The sequence below is a fragment of the Acipenser ruthenus genome, chromosome 4 (genome assembly GCF_902713425.1).
Source record: "Acipenser ruthenus chromosome 4, fAciRut3.2 maternal haplotype, whole genome shotgun sequence".
Classification (NCBI taxonomy): Eukaryota; Metazoa; Chordata; class Actinopteri; order Acipenseriformes; family Acipenseridae; genus Acipenser; species Acipenser ruthenus.
Window position 1 is genome coordinate 88,444,876 of NC_081192.1, and position 14,929 is coordinate 88,459,804.

The following is a 14,929-nucleotide window of genomic DNA, read 5'->3' on the forward strand; positions in this document are numbered from 1 at the left end:
ATGGAATTTGTGCATTTCCTTGAGGTATCTGTAGTATGGGGTTAAGGTGTTATAGATATCTTATTACATTCAAATTACATTTTTCCTTACATGTATTTTCATTGCATCTCTCTCTCTCTCTGGATTGTGGGATTGTGAGAGTATAATGTCACCTTTTAAACAAATTCCACTCGGTTGCAAGGCACTAGAAATTAAACATGTAATGTCTTTCAGAAGACAGGTTTTTGTGCTTCTGAACGATCCCGATCTTGTTTAAAATGTTGTATGGCGTTTTAACATTGAAGGCAGGGACTACGTAGTGTTTGCAAGTACAGACATAATGAAATGTTTTCACTGTGGGGGAACTGGGGCACCTCAAACATTCATGCCCACAGTTAAATGCAGAAGCAGGTCCGAGTGGTAGTAGTAATGGTGAGGGGGGGGGGGGGGCCGGGGTGGTTTAGAGAGCACAGGTGGAAGAGACAGAGTGACTGGAACTGGGCGACTCAGCCCAGCAACAGCCCGCCAGCAGCGAGTCTACAGCCGAACCAGAGGCTACAGCATCGGCTGGTGCTGACCGGGAGGGGAGAGTTCAAGGTGGTGGGGAAGAAGCAGTGGCTGAAAGAGAGCAAGGTGTCCTCGCTGCCGACACGGCGGGCAGGGGGGAGTCGATATGGGGACCTATGGTTTCCCAGGGCAGCGGCGGAGGGTCTCGGCGCTGTGCTGCGATGGGACAGAGCAGCCGGACCGAGGAGGGTGGGGAAGGTGATTCCCAGCCCACTGATCCCGCATTTCATTTTCAGGTATCGAGTGGGGTCAGTGGAGGTGAATCTCTGTCAGCCCCAATGGCAGAACCCAGCTGTACAGGGGGAGTCGGTGGTGCCGGAGTTCAAACAGGCTCTGATGGGGATCCTGTCTCGGGTGGCTCCTCTCAGCCCGGGGAGTCAGCGGTGACGGACAAGGAGGAGATGTCGCTATACGAGGAGGGCGAAGAGGAAGATGGAAATTTCTCTGACCTTGCAGCTCTCTGGCATTTCGGCCAGTCAAACCGGTAAGGGCAAATTATATACTATTAAAGAAATTAGCACTTTCCTTGAAAAAACAAAGGGTAAGAGATGAATAGAGGTAAAATCCTTCTTCCCAGACCAGAAATGTTTTCTACACTCTGCAAATGCTGTACTCAGGAAAGCAACTTTAGCTGAATTTGATCAAAAAAAAAAAGATTCAGACTTAAAAAGCATATGAGCTCAGTGAGGAAAATGTCGAGATCTTCTAATCAATGTTAATTTTACATGGAATATTTATATTTTTATGTCTTTATTAATTTTATTGTTCAGCAATCTATTTTTACCAATGAAGATAATTATTGTAGGCTCTTTTAACATAAATGGGGCTGAGTATTGGTTTCATACACTGAAGACATTTGGTTTTGGCACTGTTTTTATTTCTAATATTAGACTCTGTGGAAGGGTGGGGGTATTCACTGACACGGGAGACAGAAGATTTTATTTGTAAACACCACACAGGTGCCCAGATTTTTTTATTTTACTTCTTTATTTTTTTTTTTATTTAGATCAGCCCGCAGAGGGCGCTGTTGTCCGTGGTCTGGATACTGCTGACAGTAAACCAGGACCACGGGGTTACCAACACAGGTATCCCAATCCGTGCACCTTCAAGTGCTCAAAAATAATAATGAAAACAGAAGGCAAAAGAAAAAGGGAAAATAAAACACAGTAATAAAACTACAAACAAAAGTGCTGCTTATGCAGTGCCCCCACTGCCGCTAAGCCGGTCAGCACGGGTCTCCGTCCTACACTCAGCTGTGCTATACAATGGGGTTGGCCAGGGTTCCCCGTACCTCTACACACGTCCCCTTGGGTACGTATTTATTTATATTGCTCTGTGAAAATTAATTTGTTTTATTTTATGAAAGGCTGCCCCCTCAGCCGGGCTCGCCTGCTCCTTGTTTCACGCTGGCCTCTTCTGCCAGCGACACTGTATTTCCCCCAACATGGCCACCCGAGTACACAACCAAGCCAGTTCTTATGGGCCGAGCAGTCTCCCAAGGCCAGCCCCCCAGCCACTCAGAGAGAGGGAAAGCACACACACCCTCTTCCCCACCTCTCCGTGTCATCGTCATGACCGACAGGCGGATCCCACGAGACTGCTGCCCTCTACCTGCAGTAATACGAATGTGCCAGACAGTCAGTACAGATCAACCCTGTTACAGACTCCAATATAAGTTTTTAGCCTAGTGAAAGATATGGCAGGGCTGCTCCCTCTTAGGGATGTTCTACTCCCTCTCTATAGAGCCCTTCGCGCACCAGCTGAGGGTGAAGCTAACAGAGCTGGCTGTGCCAACTGCACCCAACAGCGCCCCCATCAGGCTCTCTGCATATGCTGATGACTTTAATGTCTTCGTCATCAATGACAGGGACGTCGCTGTTCTAGAATCCTGCATTAAGAATTAAGAAAAGGCCACCTCAGCTCGGGTCAACTGGGCAAAAAGTGCAGCTTTTATGTCTGGTAGCTGGGAGGGAGTGACTCCCTCATCACTGCCCCCAGCGCTGACCTGGGAAAACACGGGTTAAGATATTGGGAGTGTTTTTTGGAAAAGAAGCGTTCATGCAACAGAACTGTGATGGATTGCTGGATAAAATGAAAGGGAGGCTGCAGAGCTGGCAGTGGCTCCTTTTAAGACTCTCATTTAGGGGGAGGGTACTTGTTATTAACAATCTGGTGTCATCTATGCTCTGGCACAAGCTGGTGTGTCTGGACCTTCCCCTGGGTCTGTTAAATGAGATTCAGAAGTGTCTGGTCCAGTTTTTTTGGAGTGGGCATCACTGGCTGCGTCCGGCTGTCCTGTACCTCCCCCATTAAGAGGGTGGGGCAGGGGCTGATTGATATCCCCAGCAGGGTGGCAGTGTTCAGGCTGCAGGCTGCCCAGAAGTTGCTCTATGCCCCAGAGTTGAGCTGGAGAGGCCTGACTCACTCACTCCTGCACAGAGTAGGAGGGCTGGGGCTTGACAAGCTCCTGTTTTTAATACCCCCTGAACAGCTCAATGATAGCGGGCTGGATAGTTTTTATAAAAATCTGCTTAATGCATGGAGGACTTTAAAAAACACTGATCAGAGGAGTTGCTGTGCACAAAATGGGTTTTTGAAGAGCCCATTTTTAATGTGAGAGTTTTAATTCTGCACAAATGTCTTCAGTGTTTTATAAAGCAGGTTTTACTAAGCTTGGCCAGGTGATTGATTTTAGTCTATTTAAATGGAAAGCCAGCAGGGAGTTAGCTACAGCACTTCAGATCAAATCAGTGCAGTTTGTAGAAAAGATCCTGAGTGATTTACAGACCTCTTTTATTCCAGCTATGTCCCAGTTCTTGACTAGTTTTTTATCAGAGCGTTTGGTTCCAGAGCAGGAGCCCCTGTTCCCCATAGTGCTGGTCTCCCCCTCAGTGCCAGAGGAGGAGGAGTCACCTGGAAAAATACTGCTGTTGTAGAAAGTTGCAGAGGTGGCTTTCCATACGGCAGAGAAAAAGCAGCTGTATGAAATGTGCATTAAAAAGCGTCACTATAATCAGCTGAAGGACCTGGGGGACACTTATTGGCGAGCTCACCTCAGTGCTCCTGACAATGAATCCCCTGTCTGGAGAGTTTTATATAAACTACCCCTGCCCAAGCACTGGTTTTAGTAACGCTGTAAGTGTTTTTAAAATGATGGTCTCCAGGATTAAAATTGATTTTTATTATTATCAAATGGTGCAGGACTTGGACAGTTTTAAAGACCGTTGGTGCACTGGAGACTGGGTGTGCGATGTGAGTGAGGAGGGGGAGCTTATTGTGCTCCTATAAAGGTCAAAACAAAACAAAACAAAACCAAAAATAAAGGGCTTTAAAAGTGACCTGAACGGACTGTGATAGTGCTGCTACTGTTTTTGTTTGTTTTGAAATAGTTACTGTGGCTAGATGTTATTTTTTGGATACAATAGAGGGTCGGTCCCCTTATCTCCTCCCATGGCTTTTCATATAATTTCTATGCTGATGATGGCCAGATCTTTCTCTCCTTTTCCCCCTCTAACTCCCACATATCCTCCAGTATCTCTACCTGTCTCTCGGCTATCTCCTCCTGGATGCACTCGTATCATCTTAAAATAAACCTCTCCAAATCAGACCTCCTTTTCTTCCCCTCTTCCTCCCCCACCACTGATCACTCTATCTCTAGTCCTCTTGAATCCACCACACTCTCCCTCCTCATCCACCAGGAACCTTGGTGTCACCCTCGACCCCTCCCTCTCCTACTCTCATCACATCTCGACTTTGGCACACTCCTATTGCTTTTTCCTCAGCAACATATGCAGAATTTGCCCCTTCTTCACCAACTACTTCATGCAGCTCTTAGTTCGGGCCCTGGTACTGTCCCGCCTTGACTACTGCAACTCCCTCCTGGCCGGCCTCCCTGCTTCCGCTATCCATCCGCTCTCCGCTATCCGACGTTTCTCCCACACTACTCCACTGCTCTGCTCTCTCCACTGGCTCCCTATCACCATTTGCATCCAATTCAAAACTCTTGTGCTCGTCTATCGCTGTCTCGACCTTTCTGCTCCCTCCTATCTCCAGACTATTATTTCTCCCTACACCACCTCTCGCCCACTCCGCCACCGGCAGATTAGCTGTATTCCCCCCTCTGCTCCCCCACTTCCAGAGCCCGCTCCTTCTCCATCTTTATCCACCCTTGCTAATCAGTGGTGGAACAACCTATCCACGGATGTCAGGACTGCTCAGCCTCCTCAAGACACACCTGTTCAGACAGCATCTGTAAACCTCACAACTCTCAACTATACTGGACTATATGGCACCCTATTGTAGCAATACTTGCATCACTTGAATCATCTTGTACTTGCACTTAACTGCTCCACACTTTGCTGTATTCTACTACTGCTCTCAACTATAATGATATTTTCTGTAACTTGTACTTGATTTTACTCCTAAACCGTATTCACGTTTTTCGTAATTTGAAATTGTTCTCATCCATTTATTGTACTTACTACTTGCTAATGGAATTTACTCATATAAGCAAATATTTTTATTATAAGTTTAACTGCACTTAATTGAAATCACTCTCAAACGCAATTATTTACTGTATTTATTTTCTCGTACTTGATTTTGCTCTTACTACTGACTTTATTGTATTTTATAACTGCTCTTATCTCTAATGTGATATTTTGTAATGTGACATTTTGTAACAACTGTAAGTCGCCCTGGATAAGGGTGTCTGCTAATAAATAAATAAATAAATAAATAAATAATAACAGTGGCTTACAGGAAACTAGATGAATAGATGCCATTTATAGGTAAAATCGTGTCTCTGTTTTGTATCTCTACTAGCTATGGCTGTAACAGTAATTGTCTTCAGTCTCAGAGACTACAATTGTTTTTGAAATTCATCCTGAATATTTGTGTGGAGATTTTAGTAGGTACAACTAACAATTAAAGCCAGTGATGTTGAATTATTTTTGTTTTAATTTAATTTGCCCTTTATTTGAATATTTTTTAAACTGTAATTTGTGTTTCTGAAGGACTAATTTGGTGAAACTGACATATAGCCCTGGTAAGTTTAAGCACTCAGTTGTTGATAGCCCTTTTGTTTAAAAACATGAGTACTTAAACATGTTTGGAAAAAAGTTTAGCCTTTAAAATTTCTAATAACTACTTTGCAATACAATAAAAAAGCAATAGTTTCTATGGTGACATGGCTTATAATCAAAGTTATATAAAAAAAAAAAAAAAAAAAACAACACTCCAGAGAGTCCATTGTTGTGAATCATAACACTTCTCTCCATGATATACTTAGTTTATATGAGCCTGGTACTTAGGGCAAGATTCTCAGTTTAGTTATTTTAGTTTTTTCAAATGAATTGCCTTAAATTACTTAATTTTATGGGAAGCACTGTATCCATTTCAGCCATGTACCCCAGATAAAAATAAATAAATAAATAAATAAAAACTATACAATTCTACAGTACTTGTATAGGAAGTTTACTACAGTATACTATAGTATAAAGTATTTAAAATACAACATTTAATTTACATTTAATTTATGTAAACTGTATTATGCAACTGTAGTCACGTGTTTGGAAAGCTACACTGTAGACTGCAGCTACTTACCTGACTGCTGTTATAAAAAGGCACTCATGGGGGATAAGCAGGATCTTTTCTGCCCAATTGGGTGGTTTTTCATTCTGTTTTGCGAGAGCGAATGATGCTTGCCGGGTTGTCAATTTTTGGGTGGTTTTAGCAAAATGCTGCAGGTTTTTTTTTTTTTTTTTACACAAATAAACTGTGTTTTGTCAAATAACAGGAAATAATACACAACTAAATGGGCTTTTAAATAGCCCAAGTACTTACTTTCTCATTTAAAAGCAGAAGGAAGAACGAGAAAACGAGAGTGCAACATTTTAATAAGTGACTAGTCTTTATTAAAGTTAATACAATTACGAATAGCGATTGTAATACAGTGTGTCAATGTTGAACTCTTGTTTGCATGCAGTTTCAAATTCTGCATTCAACAAAACCAGTAAATTAAACCAATTTCACTACTAACACGTTTCTCAGTTATAATCGAGATACACAAATAGCTTAACAGGGACCAATTTAATTCTTAAAGGAGAAGAAAAAGTCGGGGAAAAACACTTAACAATAGAACAACATTACATTCATAGTAGTCATAGTAGTGTTGTTGTTGGGTTGTTTATTAGTGCTTTACATACATTGTTGTTAATACAACTTATTTCTGTAATGGAGGTGTAAAACAGCCCAATTAAACACTACATCTTTCTATATAATTTTTTTTATTTAAATATTGTGCTTGCTGTGCTTATGGAAAGAGGGGAATTGATAAACACTTCAACGAGACAGATAGAAACATACATACCCATCAGGCTGCATCACCACACAGCCCCCCATAAATTGCTGTTTTGCCAAGGAATGAACGTTTAAAACTCTGCCTTTTTTATTTCACGGTGAATAAAATGACTTGTTTAAAAAATGTTTAAGTGTCCTGAAAATATGACGTATGACGTCAAATATGACGTATTTATAAATGATGGGATAGGTTTATTCGTATTATTATTATGTGGAAGCCTTTATTATAAACATCTTGTTCACACCATCCTGTCAGGCGAAATAAGACTAGCACTCCCACAATCATATATTGGGTTTGCAAGGATCTTTATAGCCCTATATCTACCCTTATGAGCAAATATTGAGAGGGTTGTAGGAAATAAGGATTACATAACGATTTTTCCTCATGTATAATTACCCTGTGAAGGCACACCTTGCCTCCATGCAGGGCTCTTCTACCCAAACCAATTGAGTTTTTCAATTTATAAGAGACCTAAGCAACCAAAGTCATGAAAACACAACAAGGTATGGTAATGTTTCATTGGAATAACTGGTTAGATATTAGATTAGATAACTGAGAAATAAAAGCAAATGTAGAGGGGAAGCAGAGAAAACTCTGAATGCAAAATACCAATTATTAGATATGACTGACTTTAAAATTAGATCCTATTTCAAGTAGAGGTTGTGCTTTTGATTAAAAAGGACAGGACACACTTTTCAAAGTTCTCAAACCTCAAGATGCTACATTATGTCAATGCATCCACAAGCTCACAACACAATGTAAAGTGCACATGTCACGTTCTGACACTACCAATGATATGTACTCTAATATATAGGATATTTCTGGATCCATACAGTGGGGGCAGGCTAATGCTATGTGAATTCTGTTTTTTACATCTGCAACTACATTCTGAATGCAATGTTCCATGGAGCTTGACAGTGAGGAAACAGCATATTATACGGCGGCAGACAACTAATTAGTACCCTGTACAGCTGTGGTAGGACTGAATACTCCACCCCCCAAACTCCCATTGAGATGGGACACACAACCAACAGCCATTGATAGTGATCCGAGTCCCTGTTGCATCCTTTAAGCGCTCCGGTACCTTTGTCACGTCATGTGCAGCGAGGGTCTTGAACTGCCGTGCTAATTGGTAACTGATTTATTATAACACAGTCTTTGTTTTCTTTTGCAGCACAGAAACTCAATAGCCTTAAGGAGAAAGACACCACTCCTTTGAGGTACACACTGTCTTTGAAGCTTTGCACCTATGCAATTTTCCAGACAGAACTAATCATGACATGGCATATATTAATGACCAAAAGAAAGAATTCTGGTTTGATTGTTCCTTTGAATAGTTTCAATAGTTTGCATCTGATTTATTTATTTACCCATGTTTTCTCAATTACAATTTGAGGACTCAAAATAGTTCTTAATTCTTTCTTACCGACCCAGATTTTTGGGATTGTCATCAGCATAAAAAAAATAAAAAAAATAAATCATTAATAAATCCAGCTTTCAAAAACTTCAAATTTATTAATCCTACACTTACCAAGCACACTATTTGAAACCAGAATTAGAACTCCCCCATTGGTCAAGCAGATGTAGCACAGATAAGCACTCAAAAGCAAGAACAGATACAAAGGCTTAGATAAAATATATAAATCCTGATAGTTAATTGAAGCCATCAGCACAAATACATGTTCTCTTAATCCGGCTTGGTTTTATCATGAAGAACTTCCACTGTTGTTAATCTATTTCTCTGCTTGTTAAACACCCCACTCCCTCAGTGTAACATGCTTTGAATTTTATTCAGTAGAAATGCTAACAAACAGTGCAGTGGGCCTTTTAATTAGTTCCTCTTGTTTTACTTACACAAGCAGTTTTTTTTACAAGTTCTTTTAAGGTATTAGAAAGCCATCAGCAGTGTGAGAAATGAAAGGAAGACCACCTGCTACCTTACCTGGGGTGTTGAGCAGCCTTGACATCCTGCAGGAATAGGAGACATACTGCTCACAGTGCTCTGCGCTTGTGGTGATGGCCGACACCTGTTCCATGGAGGCGCTGTAGTTGAGCTGCAGGACAGTCCGTTTCTCTTGGCTGGAGCTGCTTACTGATGTCTGAGGCTGCAGATCATGGATCACCGTCGTCCAAACCTTGTCCTCTGAGAAAGACAGTCAGATTGGTCTGACGCCATGGCACATATCTTGCCCAGTGCAGAAAGGTGAGAGATTTACATAACCCTACTGAAATATGCATTGCCCAGTGTCGCAAACAGTTTTACAGCCTGGGTAGACTTTTTGTATAATTCCTTAATTACTGTTTTGAAACAATATAATTGTATTAAAATGATTAACATATTACCATACCCATGCTATGCGTAATCTAGACTAGTTACGAAAATCATGACCAATTGTTGCATTTTTGGACTAGTTTACTATGTAGCTGTAAACTATGGGAGTTGCTATGTTCCTGCAGTTAAAACGAATCTTGCCTCACTTATTTTCTTGACTGATTCATATATTAAATATGTACTGCAGACTCAGCCATCGTGGAAAATGAAATGCCCCTCGGGAAGACTATTGTTACCTCCTGCGGCTTTGGGCATTATAGCCCTGTCGGTAACAATAATCTTCCCTTGGGTCAATTATTTTCCACTATAGCCCACCTCTTCTGTCTGTCTGTATGTATGTATGTGTGTGTGTGTGTGTGTGTGTGTGTGTGTGTGTGTGTGTGTGTGTGTGTGTGTGTGTGTGTGTGTGTGTGTGTGTGTGTGTGTGTGTATGTATGTATGTATGTATGTATGTATGTATGTATCTATCTATCTATCTATCTATCTATCTATCTATCTATCTATCCAGTTTGTGAACCCCAATGATAATTATGGAAATTCCATAGTTTTACCATTATAGACTTCTTGAATCAAAACCAGTCTTTTCTTAAATACCCAGTAGGGTTTATATTAACCAATTCCATGTCATTTGAAACAACATGATGTATGAATTAGACAAATAATGAGTAATTAAGATTCAGGGTATGTGAAAAAGTAAGTGAACCCCTGGTTTTATCAGCTCAATTAAGGGGATAATTAGAATCATGTGTTTAAATAATTAGGTAGATCTTCAGGGGTGAGTTTGGCAGGCCCCATCCTATATAAAGATCAGAAACTTTGTGAGTTTGGTCTTCACCATACAGGTGTGTGGAAACACGTCACGCCATGATCAAAAGAAATCTCTGAGGACCTCAGAAAAACAGTTATTGATGCTCATGAGTCTAGAAATGGTTACAAAACTTCTAAGGATTTGGGGCTCAGCCAATCCACTGTCAGATAGATGGAGAAAGTTCAAGACCACAGTCACTCTACCCAGGTGTGGTCGTCCTACCAAAATCTCTCCAAGAACAAACCGGAAAATCATCAAAGAAGTCACAAAGAACCCCAGAGTAACATCCAAGGATCTGCAGGCCACTCTCGCCTTGGCTAATGTGAGTGTTCATGACTCAACTATCAGAAAAAGACTAAACAAGAATGGTGTTCATAGAAGGATAGCCAGGAGGAAATCACTGCTCTCTAAAAAGAACATTGCTGCCCGTCTGAAGTTCGCCAAAGAGCACATAGATGATCCACAAGACTTCTGGAACAATGTTCTCTGGACAGACAAATCAAAGGTAGAACTTTTTGGCCTCAATGAGAAACGTTATGTTTGGCGAAAACCAAACACTGCGTTCGAACAGAAGAACCTCATCCCAACCGTCAAGCATGGTTGTGGGAGTGTGATAGTTTGGGCCTGCCTTGCTGCCTCAGGACCTGGACGGCTTGCCATCATTGACACAACCATGAATTCTGCATTGTATCAGAAGATTCTAGAGGAGAATGTCAGGCCATCTGTCCGCGAGCTGAAACTGAACCGAAAGTGGGTCATACAGCAAGACAATGATCGTCAACATACAAGCAGATCTACAAAAGATTGGCTGCAGAAGAAGAAATTCCGCATTTTAGAATGGCCTAGTCAAAGTCCAGACCTAAACCCCATTGAAATATTGTGGCAGGATCTGAAGCGAGCTGTCCATGCAAGGAAGCCCTCAAACGTCACGAGTTGAAGCAGTTCTGTAAGGAGGAATGGGCCAAAATTCCTCAAAACCGATGTGAGAGACTGACCAACAGTTACAGGAAATGCTTAGTTGATGTCATTGCTGCTCAAGGAGGTGCCACCATTTACTGAATCTAAAGGTTCACATACTTTTTCACACATGGATATTGAATGGTAAATCATTTGTGGATAAATACATGTTGAAAAAGTATCATGTTTTTGTGTCATTTGTTTAATCAGGTTATCTTTATCTATTATTAGGACTCAGATTAAGATCTAATAACATTTCAGGTTTGAAATATGTGAAATATGTGAAAATCCTAAGGGGTTCACAAACTTTTTCTCGGCACTGTATATATATATATATATATATATAGAGAGAGAGAGAGAGAGAGAGAGAGAGAGAGAGAGAGAGAGAGAGAGAGAGAGAGAGAGAGAAATAGAATGGAGTTGGTTTAAAAACAGTGTGGTGTTTCAGTACATGGTGCTTAGTGTGTAGCTGCCTACTGTTCCTCCCCAGCTGTAAGAAAAGATCAAAAGCTGTACTTAAAATTCAGAAATTATGTGTTAAGGGATTTAGTTATGCAGAAAAGTTCATTACTGTAAATGAGCTGACTGGTGAATGTGCATTAATGGATGCTTAGTCATGACTAAGCAAGCAGGTTGACTGCCTGAGGGGACCCCTAAATTGTATCTTCTGGCAGCAGAATGGACTATCTGTCTCTATTATCTCCTCACTGGAGAAACCTGATCATCTATGTGCTAACTGCAATACAAATATCGAGGAACATGCATCTTGTCACAAGCAGCATTCATACTACCAATACTAAGAATATGCATTATACTTCCTCAAAGCCTGTCTGCACTGTTTGACTGACCCTCCACACAATTGTTGTGAGAAAACCTGAACTTTTGAACAATCCCTTCCCTTCATGGCCAATGAGACAACAATTAACAGTTGTCTATTTTTACCTGTCATATTGCAGTGCACTTTAAATGGTCCAAGTGGTCCACTTCCATCTGGGTCTATCCAATAAGCATCTGACGTCTTTCCAAGGTGTTTGTATGCTTCACAGGACTGTTCGTAGATAGCTGGAATAAGACGCACAAATGAATAGTCAGAGAAAACAATTTTTTCTGAGGGCTGCTGAACTGTAAATGAAGTACAGTGAATTTTATATCCTGCATCCATCCTATATATATGAAAGGGCACACATGGATAATGTGCTGGTGAATTGGGTGAAATACTCTGATACGCCACCAGGGGGCAGTAACTTCAATGAGGTTTTGAACTATTGTTATTGTTGCCTGTTTGCCTATTACATATTATTCTGAAATATATGATCTAATGTGACTGAGTATTCAGAAAGAAACCTGATCTGGATGGATGTAAAAAAAAAAACTAAGTAAAAGAGGAATGACCGCATTGAAAGAACTTCTTACCTTCTTGTTCTTTATTTTAATACAACTCCTGTAAAACTGAACACACTACCTGAACAGTATAGATGGGAAGATTACACACTGAAAGAAGGACAACTAATGAAGGATAGAGTTTGGTTAGTTTATTTTAGTTTATTTTAGTTTAGGTTTGGTTAGTTTATTCATATATTAATATATGAATCCCTACTGATTCCAATATTTTTATGCTATAGGGGTTTTCTTGTCGGAGAGACTAAACATCAATCATGTACCCTGGGGCAGGTTGTATGCCTGTCTAATAAGTCCTATGGCTAGGGAAAAAAACAATTGCATTGGGAGAACACATGAAGCCTCTCAGTCCCACAGCACCTGCAGAGGGGAGGTAAGCGCCTCTAACAACAAAAACTGTTTCTGAGTCCCTGAGCTGCTGTTCTTGTTTTCTCAAGGGATTCAGGTTCAATTGCAGCCAAATATAAATGGACTGTAAAGCATTTCTTCTGCTATATGTGGTGGTGTAATCATATGACTGCCAAGCTCAAAACCCTGGGTTTTGCTGCTAGGCCACCACAGTGACAAGCAATTTAAAAAAAAGTGATTGAAATGTCTGTCTACACATTTTAGGGCTGTCTTCAGAGAATTTTCAATGGATTGAAATGAAGTTCAAGTGTTACACCACAAAACTGAGTTACCCTTTACAAGAGAGTTATTATAGAGAGTCCTTGTCAGGCTTATAGAGCCACAACTGGACTTCATACCAACCACTACAAACTTCACTCAGGGCAATAAAAAGGAGTTTGTATCATTTTGTGAAAGGAAATAAAACGTTAATGTTCCCAAACGCACGAAAGACAACTTTTTTGCAGATGGAAAAATTCAAAAAGTCCTGCCTTTGTGCACTTCACTATGTTACAGTATGCAGGTCTCACATGCAACAGCATATTTAAAATATACATACAGTCTAACTTCACTATGGCAAACCCTTCTTATAACGAACCCCCTTTTTTAACGATCCAAGCAGCAAGAACCGTTTTTTTCAATGGAAATTAGCCGTATTTGAACAATCACTTTTACAAAATCTACCTGGATAAAAATGATCTCGGTAGTGACTGACACTGAACTTTCTCCAGTGTGAATGTGTTATTCTCTCAGTGAAAACAAAGACCTTGGTAGGCTAATTCGAAGATAAGGCTGATTCATAGATAACCTATTGTAGTGCGAATCATGTGTGACGTATGCAACCGTTGCCATCTTCACACAAACTGCAACCATGGCAACAAGATTGAAACAGCGTGCATTGAGAAAAGCAAGAAAAATATGAAGTAATCTATGCTGGATATGTTTTTCAAGAGAAAGGGCACGTAATTACTGTATTCAGCATGTACGTGTACTTTTATTTATTTTTTCATTTCTTTACTGTTTTCTTTTAAATGTAGTCTGTAATGCATTTCCAGAGCTTCTCTTGATGACTGACATAGCTTTCAGCAGCAAGTGGCATGCTTTGCTGAGGTGAAATGAACCTAGGAAAGGCAAGTGTAACAGACTACCTGAAAGTACTAAATGTAATACTTTCAGGTAGTTGTATTCTTTAACCTAGTAAGTAAAGGTGTGATTTTTAATTAGAAAATAAATGTTTGCTAAGATTATTTGCATCCTTCAAATGTGAAGCCTACAGTACACAGTAAATGTAAGTGGATGAGAGACAATATTGTTTTGATTTATTTAATTATCAATAATATGTTTTTGTACTTGATTTATAGCATAAAACATTGTTCCGGTCACAAAAATATGAAAACCGTGGGGAGCTCCTGAGTGGCGCATCCAGTAAAAGCACTCGCTAGAGTGCAGGATGCGCACTATAGCCTGGACATCGCCGGTTCGAGTCCAGGCTATTCCACAGCCGACCGTGGACGGGAGCTCCCAGGGGGCACCGCTCAATTGGCCGAGCGTCGTCCGGGGGGAGGGAGGGTTAGGTCGGCCAGGGTGTCCTCTGCTCACCGCGCACCAGTGACCCCTGTAGTCTGGCCGGGCGCCTGCGGGCTTGCCTGTAAGCTGCCCAGAGCTGCGTTGTCCTCCGACGCTGTAGCTCTGAAGCGGCTGCACGGTGAGTATGCAGAGTGTAAAGAAGCGGGCGGCTGACGCCCGCCACTTAAATTAGTTATAAGAATTTAGGTATTTGACAAAATACACCAAATTATATATTTTAGTAGTTTCATCATTTTTTAATAATCCATTGGTTTCATTAAATGCAAATATGTTTAACTAAATACTAAGATATACAAGCATCTCCCTGCAGTGCGACTTTGGCTTTATGGCTTTGAACTTGTACTTGCTTAACTGTCGTCCTCATTTCATTTAAATCATGTGACAATGGGGGAGTTTCCATGTGTGTTCTAATTTTACTCAAGACATTGTGCTTGAGCCAAATGAAAAATGACCCTATACATTTTGGGTTTCCATTGGCTCAGTTTATTTTAGTCGGGAAGACCGTCTTTTTAACCTGACGTCATACAAATGAAGGGGAAAGGAGGAGGTTGATATG

At 40.8% G+C, this 14,929-nt stretch overlaps 1 protein-coding gene across 1 annotated transcript in view; it reads right to left on the reverse strand.

Annotated features, from left to right (window-relative positions):
- LOC117400323 (contactin-associated protein-like 2) overlaps positions 1–14,929 on the reverse strand; it is a 508,692-nt gene that overhangs the window by 164,832 nt on the left and 328,931 nt on the right. The window contains exons 12-13 of the mRNA XM_034000113.3: positions 11,944–12,063; positions 8,847–9,047 (exon numbers count right to left, since the gene is read on the reverse strand). Of these exons, the coding sequence (XP_033856004.3) occupies positions 8,847–9,047; positions 11,944–12,063 (321 nt within the window). The remainder of the gene's footprint in view (positions 1–8,846; positions 9,048–11,943; positions 12,064–14,929) is intronic.